This window comes from Podarcis vaucheri (assembly GCF_965113315.1).
Source record: "Podarcis vaucheri genome assembly, chromosome: 12".
In the NCBI taxonomy this organism is placed as follows: domain Eukaryota; kingdom Metazoa; phylum Chordata; class Lepidosauria; order Squamata; family Lacertidae; genus Podarcis; species Podarcis vaucheri.
The window spans coordinates 26,248,693-26,258,589 of record NC_138750.1 but is presented as its reverse complement, the minus strand read 5'-3'; the positions used below and the strand labels follow the sequence as shown (position 1 = coordinate 26,258,589).

Sequence of the window (9,897 nt, the reverse complement as noted above, 5' to 3'; positions counted from 1 at the left end):
TGTGGCCATTGGAAACAGCCCCGCAGCCTCAAACCATCGAACGACGGGAGCCGCCATGAAGCACATAACTGTCGACTTTTCCCTTTTCTTGCGAGGAATCCTATTCGGAATAAGGGAATCCCCTTAAAGGGGAAACGTTGACAGCTGTGACGAAGCATCCCTCTCTTAAGAGCACTGCAGGGTTTCCTATGAAGAGCAACGGTCTCAGGGCACTTTTAAGGACTCACACATTTCTTGTGATAAGCTTGGATTAGAGCTCATTTCATCAGATGCATTAACTGGCGGAGGGGGGGGCATACGTATTTAAAAACACACCCATGTAAGGAGAAACTATTTTTATAGCATTACCTGACCTTTTCAGAAGGTATCATTTGGTTTTCCGAGAGTTTACATGTTTTTTTAATCAAACGTAATTTACCAAGCTAAATGTCATCCAGCCACACAAAGAATAGCAGGTTTGAACTCCTCACACCCAAAACACGTTTTTAAGACCCCTCACTGAAGAAATTTGCACAAGTTTCGCCCCCCCTAAAATTGCACGCCCTGGTGGCTGACCTCTATTTCATGGTCTTTGATCCTTTGTATCTACCAGAGGGAAACGCTTCCATGCACCTGATGATAACAGTGAGCTCCATTCAACCAACACTTAAGTCACTTTGGGCTCCTCTAGGCTGTGGTGTTTTATTGCTGCAGGTTTATTTCACATGTTCTTGACATGATAATAGTACATTGCTGGTGGGTTTGTTCTGCTGTGCTTCCCCAATGCCATCTGGCTATCGCTGTCTGGAGGGGCTACAGTACAATCAGTTTGTCTTATTTTAACCATGGTTCACTTGTGCGGCTATGCGCACTAAAGGGAAGTCTTCTTTCTGCACATAACTGTTAGTCTCTTTCTGCACAAAACTGCTCCATTTTGGGGAAGCCTTGCTCCTCTTTTCTTTTGCTTTCTGAGAAGTCTTGCTCGTAGGTTTTTCCCTGCTTTTGCACACACTGTACGAACCTGCTCTTCACGCCTAGCTGACCACAACTACAGAACCTGATTACATTGTTACATGATATGATCAATCATTAGTAACAGACATCCTAAGCTCATGGAAAACAAACTGTACTTGCTCTCCATGCCTAGCTGACCATAACTATAGAACCCGATTGTTATATTGTTTGTGCCAATTAATCCCTAGTTACAATTCAATTAGGAGGCTTCATGCCTGTCTAGTTCTAGCTCTGATTCTCAGCCTTCTCTCCATCAATGATAAATGATCACATGTAATCCCCACCTTTCAGATGTAATTCCCGCCTTAGTACTTATGTTAACCAATTACAAGTTTCTGTGTGTATGTATCAACCAATCAACCACAGGCCCACCTGGGGCAATGCTTGCAATATTCAATAAAATAGGCTCTCAGGGCCCGCCCTGACAGACGCCTAGCTACACCTGCCTCTCTCGTCTCCCATGATTTTTCATTCCTACAGCGCACACAGCTCAAACCAGCCATAGTACGTTTCACACAAACCACAAGTGACAAACCAGAAACCAACCAACATTTGTTCTTGGTTTTATTTCTGACTTGCTGCTCGTGGCTTGTTTGAAACAAACCATTGACCATGTTCAGAAAAGAAGACATCACTTGTTTTGAAGGCAGGAGAGCCGTACAGGAACCATGTTTATGACAAATCAGCTATTGTGATGTGAAAATGAGGCCACTAAGATTGCATGTAATTTTTCTTCTAACATACACAAAAATAGTATCAGGAGGCGGGTATGTCAAATACAGTAGGCAGTTTGGGAGAGAAGCACTGCTACTTAATGTAGCTCGGGTTGTCAAAATTCCTCCTTTTAAGATGCAAAACTAGATCCATTTAAGGTGGGGGGAATCTCCCAGCTCCTGTGTCAAACAGAATTCAAACATTACCTAAATTTTAACATAGGTGCTATCCTACACTGACAAGGTCACAGTGAAAAGGAGCAGAAAGGCAGGATTTAAAAGGCTTGCCAAGTATATTGTGAACAGGAGCTTCACAAATAAAGGGCTCAGGTGTTAGAGAAGGGCTATATTTTGGAAAAAAAACATATGAACGAATTTGTATGCCCCACAAATAACCCAGAGATGCATTTTAAATAAAAGGACACACTCTACTCATGTAAAAACACACTGATTCCCAGACCATCTGCAGGCCGGATTTAGAAGGCGATTGGGCCGGATCCGGTCCCCGGGCCTTAGTTTGCCAACCCATGGGATAGATCAACTAAGGATAGCCTTATTGACAAGACAAGCAAACAACTGGTGCTTATATCAAAGGGATTGGGGAAAAGCTTGTTATTTCTCATGGGCAAGTTAGGTGTGGGGCTCCAAACTGCTGCCACACCCAAAACTCAGCATCGCTACTTGCTCTGTTGTCCTTTTTTTGCTGCTTTATGGGAAAGAGATTGCAATGATATAGTCAGTGTGTTTCATCCTAAGCACAAAGGGGCTTAGGAAGGCAAGCCATTTGGAACAATTAAAATAGCGAGACACACTTCACAAGTGATTACAATTGCAATAATTAGCACACTTAACCAGAAATAAGTCCCATTTGATTTAATTCAATGGTGTTTACCTGAGCAGACATGCATAGGGATGCACTATAATATTAATACTGTTTTGTTTTTTTAAAAAAATCAATAGCTTATTGACAGAACACAAGAAAATAGACCAAATACTTAAATGCTAGGAAAGTTTGAATTTAAGAGTGGGTAGGGGGAGAACAGTGTTGGAGTGTACTTATAAGCAGTAATAATAAACAGAGGCTGTTTTTTTTTTATTCATAGTTTTCTAAATAAATAAATGCACAGAGCTTTCCTATTAAAGTATCATTTGAACAGATGCTCCCACTTTATAAAAACAAGTCTCAATGTTTTGTATCAATAGTAGTTCAAGTAGAAAAATGGGAAACACGTTCCAACTCCCATGAGTAACAGGCAACTCCAAATAGAATATATATATATATTATAAATTTTGAAGCACCAGGTTGCCAGTCATTACTTTCCTGTTGGAAATGTTTTATAGCTCATCATGTGTATATACAAACTCCCTTGCAGATATAAATCCATCACTGTCTTCATCTTCCTTCTCAAATATGTTTTCAACTAAAGAATCATGGTGGCTGTCATTGACTGGTGCACCATGCCTTTCAAATTCTTTCTTCAAGTATACTTTTACCTATGGAATAAGACAAGGAAAAAAAAACACCTTTTAATCATTACGTATCTGTTGAATATGAGAAAGCAAGCCAATGTAAAATGGTCCATCCTCTCTAGTATGTTCAGTACAGGTAATAATAATTTGTGCAAAGCAACAGCTGTAGCATTCCCAAATGAATTTTACAATCAACGGAACTGGCTGTGTTCACATGAAACACTGAACACAATTTTATTTTTATTTTAAAGCCTTCTGCACTCTCTTTCTGCTCACAAAGCAGTGTTCAATCCATAAGATCCATCAAATCAGTTAATATAGCAACATTTTTTTTAAAAAAAAACCATTGCATTTAATCAACAGATTCCTGAGCTGCAGTGGGTTTGACTAAACAACCCTTTCCAACTCTACAATTCTATGATTTTAATAAACCTGGAAAAAACCTAGCCCTGGGCAAGAGTCCCGTTAGTCAGTATCTCAATTTAAACTCTGTAGGCATTCATTCTAAAAAGATATCATTTCAAAGTTATTGTTTTTCAAAGAAGATCAGTGAAGGTGCCTATTTAGCTTTTCTCCATGATCAAATTTCATAGGTAAGGGCCCACAGAAGAGATTTAGCTGTTACGTGTGAGCCTCAGGTTTGCACACTCCTTCTCCCTAATATGGTTGCAAAGGAGATCAGAGGCTTTTGACTCTATTTTCAAATAACCACAGTTTCTTGTTACATCCAAACTTGGACAAACGGTGGTTAGTGCTAACTATGGTTGATTGAAACGATGCATACTTCAAATTGTGGTAGATGCCTTCTAGATACAAACCATAGTTGGGGTTGCCTTTTATAAAAAAGGTATTTTTTATTAAAGATTTATTGGTTTACAAAGGTATGTGCAATGTCTCTTTTTTTCAAGTTACATTTTCTACAGGTCAGTTTCTTTTGTTAAGACATTAGTGTTTCCCAACTTCTACTTTTAACTATGGATTGCTATGACGACTCTACCCATAAAAAAAGAGAAAGTATCCTGGAAAAAAGAGGATATATGACAACCCTACCTAGGTAGCAGCAACCACAGACATTTGTCAATGAAACTGTAGTTAGCTGAAAATGGAAGCAAAAAATTCAGCCTCACTGTGATTACTGTTTCAAAGAAAACTCCAATTTTGTTTGAAAACTCTAAAACCAGAAGATGCAATCAGTAGAAGAGTAACACAGCAATTATTTCCAAAAACAGACTTAATTTACTGAAGAGGATTTCTTTTTTCCCCCTGCAGTGTTATTTGTAAAATCTTAGAAATAATGTCCCTTTCTTTGCCACTCAGAAAGGCAGGCACAAGTAGCCTTTGCACTGCAAATACTTACTGAATTTTAAAATCAGCACCTTGAATAGCTCTCTGCACAGCACCAGTTTTGAGTGTGTAAAAGGAAATTGGAACTGTAATATTTCGCAATCTGCGGCAGCTCATAACACCACAGTAAAGACTTACAAATGTCACAGTTGCAAAGCATAACCTCAAGGGAAGCAAAACCTAAATTTTTATTTTCCTGTTAAATACATTAACACACAAATGTAGAACGCATTAGCCTTTTCACCTCTTCTCTGGAAAGCTTCCAATCATCATTAAGATCCATTTGTTGAAAGGACTCGTGAGACCGCGGTCCATTCCTGATTTCTAGAAGTTCGATGTTGAAGATCAAAGTGCTCTCAGGTGGAATTTTTCCTAACCAACATGGTACATAAACATTGAGACAAGATTACAAATGTAACCAAGAAGATAAGCATTGTCAGTGTGAATTTGCATCCTACAGCTTGTCTTGTTTCATTAGCTACTGTGCTCAAAGGAATAGAAAACCGCATAAGTGGCTATGAATTTATGGTGTAATGCATGGGTACGCAAACTAAGGCCCGGGGCCAGATCTGGCCCAATCGCCTTCTAAATCCGGATCACGGACAGTCTGGGAATCAGCGTGTTTTTACATGAGTAGAATGTGTCCTTTTATTCAAAATGCATCTCGGTTATTTATGGGGCATAGGAATTCATTCTCCCTCCCCCCCCCAAAAAAAAATATAGTCCAGCCCCCTGCAAGGTCTGAGGGACAGTGGACCAGCGCCCTGCTGAAAAAGTTTGCTGATCCCTGATTTAGAATACACAAGATTATAAAGCAACCACTTAAAGGCTTTTTGAAATATAAAGTGGTGTACAAGTTAGGTAAATAGATGGCTTGTTCAAAGGTATTTTGATTTCCCGTTACCTAGTAAACTTCATTGCTGATTATAGAAGCAAGAAAACTTGAAGTGAAAAGCTCCATTAGTTGGTTTTTGTGTGTGTTTGTGAAGAACAAATCTGGTTGAATTACGTTGGACGAAGATGTGATAACTTTTAGAAAGGCTTGGGGTTTGATCTGTTTCCATTATTCTCCTTTAGTTCTTTTCAAACATCGCATCCATTGCTAGGAGATTTCACAGTGCAATTCTATACAAGCGTGCTCTAAAAGTGCAATTCTGTGCAGTGGAACCTCTGGATGTGAACGGGATCTGTTCCGGAACCCCATTCGCATCCTGAAGAGAACGCAACCCACGTCTGTGGGTCGCGATTCACCACATCCGCGCATGCACGTGACGTCATTTTGAATGTGTGCGCATGCATGAGCGGCAAAACCCAGAAGTAACGTGTTGCGTTACTTCCGGGTCACCGCAGAGCGCAACCCGAAAACGCTCAACCGGAAGGTACTTCAACCCGAGGTATGACTGTACATGTTTACTCTAAAATGAGTCCCACTTTGTTTTTCACAGTTGTGCCTAAAGTGTTTGCTACAAGTTATAAAGTCAATAAAATTGTAGAAGAGTCTCTTGACAGTGTTTTGCTAGTGATGACACACAAAGCACAGTATTCCTGTTTTTTATCCTTTATTCTGGCGGGCTTTGTGCAGTTATTGAAAAATATAGTAGAAAAAAATGTGATCATTAGGATTCCGGTAACTCACTGATAAAAAACAGGGATGGGAACAGGTGCCCCTCCAGGTATTGCTGGATCTTAGTTTGCCTACCCATGTTCTAAATCATTCCATGCTATGATCAAGATGTTCAGAATGTTTTTTCATGAAATATTAATGTTAAGGATTCCTTGAACCTGGACAGAGTTCTCCCGAACTATTACCTTTTCCTTCTTTTCCATAAGCCAGGGATGAGGGAACGGTTAGCTTGCGTTTCTCTCCTACGCACATCTGTCTCAAACCTTTATCCCAGCCTATGATAACTTCCCTTATACCGAGAGTAAACCATGTTGGCTGGGCATTGTTATGCTTGTAGCTGAAACAGACACACAGGAAACATTACTGAGTCAGGTGCCATACAGTCACAATAAGCTGATCGTTGGCACTTGAGAAGCCAGTTGGAAAGGGTCTTTGCAGGTGCCATTGATCAGCAGGATAATTTCTAGGAAGCAAGCCAAAGAGACCCACTTAAGATCCAGGGGTCAAAGACTTTCAAAGGACTAACACAGAGAGATAGTCCATTGTGCAACCACATGGATACAGTGCAGCCTTGCGAAGGACAAATCACTATATATTTAATTGTGCCTTAATTAAAAATTTGCCTGGGGCAGAAAGTACTAGGAGACACTCTTAGTGCAGCTATATACTCTCAAGGCTTGTCTTTTATCTACTAAGAACACCTGCATCCAACAAACATAAAGCAGGTATATACAGGATTGGCATGTAGGAACTTGTTTTAAAAACTTACCTCTTCATGACGCCTTTCCCTGATGGGTGATCCAGCTATGGTGATGTATTAATCTGATCTACTGGTTTATGTTGCGCTGAGGGCGAATAAAAATTCTTGCAAATAAATAAATAAATGGGCATTAGGATGGAGGGAGGTGTTCTAAGATGAAGCCCGTTACAAGCACATGTATGCGACATCTGGAAACGACGTAATCAATCTGATTACGTCTTTAGAGTTACTGTATTTCATTTTTAAGATAAGACAGATTTCATCAAATCAAGAAGAGCTGCATTGTGCAACTTTTTAACTTTGTTTAATTGGTTGGCGGTTCCAACTTTCTGTGCCTTTTCTTCTTTAATTGCAACTGCCGCCTTCCCATCCTTTCGCAAGCCACTGATTATTTTTTTAAGTTAATAACTCAAATGTGAAATTGAGCTAGGTTTCCCATTTCTGTTCTAACTAAATTTTATTTTATTTTGAAATCTTTTAATTTTTTTAAGAAAATGTGATACCATGGTTAGTTTGGGTGTGTGTGCGTGTCAAACCTGTGCCTCTCTAGATGCTGTTGAATCAACCTACATCAGTCCCAGCCAGCCGTCAGGGATGGTAGGATTTTTAGTCCAACAAATGGATGGCCACAGGTTCTCCATCTATGGGTTAGATTTTTTGGACTAGGACCATGAAGATTCTGGGTTCTCAGCCACAAAGTTCATTGTGCAAACTAGGACCAGCATCTTTCTCTCAGCCACACATATGGAAGAAAGAGTTCTGATGGATCAAACCAAAAGCTTATCTAGTCTGGCACTGCGTTCTCACAATAAACAACCAGATGTCTATAGGAAACCAGTTAAGCAGGACACAAACCTAACACTCTACTCACTTTTGATTCCCAGCAACTGGTATATATAGGCATACTACACCCCAACAGTAAATTAGGAATATGACTATTGTGGTGAGCAGCTATCAATAGCGCTATGCTCCATGAATTTGGCCAATCTCTTTTAAGAACCTTGTTGTTTCATAGATTCATTAGAACTGTAGGGTTAGAATGGACCACGAAAGTCATCTAGTCCAACACCCTAAAATGCAGGAATCTTTCGCCCAACGTGGAATTTGAACCCACAACCCTGAGATTAAGAGTTTGCCAACTGAGCTGTTCAGATGTTATGGAAACAGCGGCAGCAAGAGAACCATGTACGCCTGAGCTACTTGGGAAAAGGATGAAATTTAAACGTATTTGTTAAGTTGTGGGTGAACATATCAGACGACACAGCGATTCTTCAAACAGCTCTTGTTTATTCACAGGCCAGAACAGAACTGAACTGAAGGGTTCGGCCAGCCTGCTTATATAGAGGTCCACTAGAATGCAACAGTAACCATTTTCTGTAACTATCCAATCACTGAACGACACTTTCAATCCCTTATTTGCATATGTGGACCTGAACTATCTACAGTATCCCCCTGCTGGCCCAGGGTGAGAACTTCAGTACATAACAGTATCATTATTATTAGTGAAAAGAATGTGGTTTCTAAAGCAGGAGTGGCTAATCTGTGCAGCTTCCCGCAGATGCTGCATTGAAAACTGGCCACACAATCCAGTCATGTTGGACTACAACTCCCATCCACCCCAGCCCACAAGGCTAAGTAATGGCCAGGGAGCATGGGAATTGTAGTTCCACAAACATTCGGAGGGGGAATCCCTGGGTTAGCCACTGCTGCTCCACAGAATCAGGCCCAACTACCTGCCATGGGATTTCATGCATCCTGCAGTTTTACAGAGTCTAATGCAAAAGAATTCAGATGTAGTTTTGCACCCTACATTGCACATACATCAACGTCTGTGTACGTGTGTTGAGGGAGGCATACTCACGTCGAATGAAAGAGCGAGCCGTCATTCTCCAAATAGCCTTCGTAGTGCACCAACATCATGTCTCCCGGCTTCGTCTTCCTCTTGCAAATGAACGGTTTCTGGAGCACTTCGATCTTCACTTCTGGTTCTGGGATGAGACCCGCAGCCCCCAAAGCCACGAACGCAAAGGCAAGCAGGGTCCAAAAGGCACCTTTCATTTTCACCGCCGTGTGTGCAGCGTGTGTGCAATCTTTCAGTTTAAAAGGCAACGTGCGCATTTCCCTTAAAAACAAGAAGACGGGAAGACATTCGGACACAAGACTAAATGGCCCCAGGACGCTGAATTAAAAAAGAAAAAAAGCCTTTCCAGATTTCGTAGAGGCGATTGTATCTTATTTTCTGTGCGAGATTCTCAATGCTGTTAGAGCACTGGGTTCTTTAAATTTTTATTTCCTGGAGCAGCCACTCCATGCAAGCTCCGCTTCCCACTTGCCCGAACTTTGGAAGCCCACGCTTTTCCCAGCGCTCTCCGCGAATGAAGGCGGGCTCCCGTTTCCGGCCAGCCCCGCGCATCCCACCGGCCCGTCATCCCCGCTCTTCGAATCCGCAGACGTGGCAAACTCGCCCCCAGAACGCGACGATTTCGCGTCCATTCATTCCCCCCCCACCCTCCTCCCCGAGGGGCAGGACCCAGGTAACGCCGCCGTTCCATTGGGCCACGGACCTGCCAGTCTTCGAAACGATACACTGAAACAAACAAAACACACCCTCCCGAGCCGCTGCGAGCGGCGATTGGCTGCCCCAACATTCCAGGAAGAGAATGCCGCGCGTACATCTCGGAATCCCTCAGCACAATACAACCGGCTTCTGCGCCGCGGACATTGGCTGGCGCGGCGGCGAGAGCGGCGGCCTCATTGGCTCGCCGCTTTCCCTGGCGTTCTTCGCCACGCCCGTTCCCCGCGATCACGTGGGCAGCCCGTATTCCGAAACGCGTTTACGCCTGTCCTTAAGGAAGAGCAAGGAGAAGGAGCAGGTCCTGCGGGTGCGACGTCTACGCTACCGGCGTAGTGCCCCGTAGTTGGTTGGCAGGGAAGGGCCAGGGGAGGATCGGGTGGGCGGGTGCGGGAGAAAGGCAGGGAGGCGGGCCGGGCTT

At 42.3% G+C, this 9,897-nt stretch overlaps 1 protein-coding gene across 1 annotated transcript; it reads right to left on the bottom strand.

The window, feature by feature from the left end:
* Positions 1 to 2,564: 2,564 nt before the first annotated feature.
* FKBP14 (FKBP prolyl isomerase 14) lies at positions 2,565 to 9,397 on the bottom strand. Its single transcript, XM_082193558.1, has 4 exons — positions 8,766 to 9,397; positions 6,330 to 6,481; positions 4,765 to 4,892; positions 2,565 to 3,200 (listed from the first exon to the last, which is right to left on the bottom strand). Exons 1-4 carry the CDS (start codon positions 9,020 to 9,022, stop codon positions 3,042 to 3,044), a joined length of 696 nt encoding a protein of 231 aa, XP_082049684.1. The 5' UTR covers positions 9,023 to 9,397; the 3' UTR covers positions 2,565 to 3,041.
* Between the last annotated feature and the right edge of the window lie 500 nt (positions 9,398 to 9,897).

Bases quoted from the DNA above. Each gene is read 5' to 3' on its own strand.
- FKBP14 (XM_082193558.1), bottom strand. From the start codon at position 9,022: ATGCGCACGTTGCCTTTTAAACTGAAAGATTGCACACACGCTGCACAC. The intron at 6,482-8,765 runs GTGAGTATGCCT...TGTCTGTTTCAG, and splicing joins GGCTCGCTCTTTCATTCGAC to CTACAAGCATAACAATGCCC. The intron at 3,201-4,764 runs GTGAAAAGGCTA...CTTATTCCATAG, and splicing joins GGAAGCTTTCCAGAGAAGAG to GTAAAAGTATACTTGAAGAA.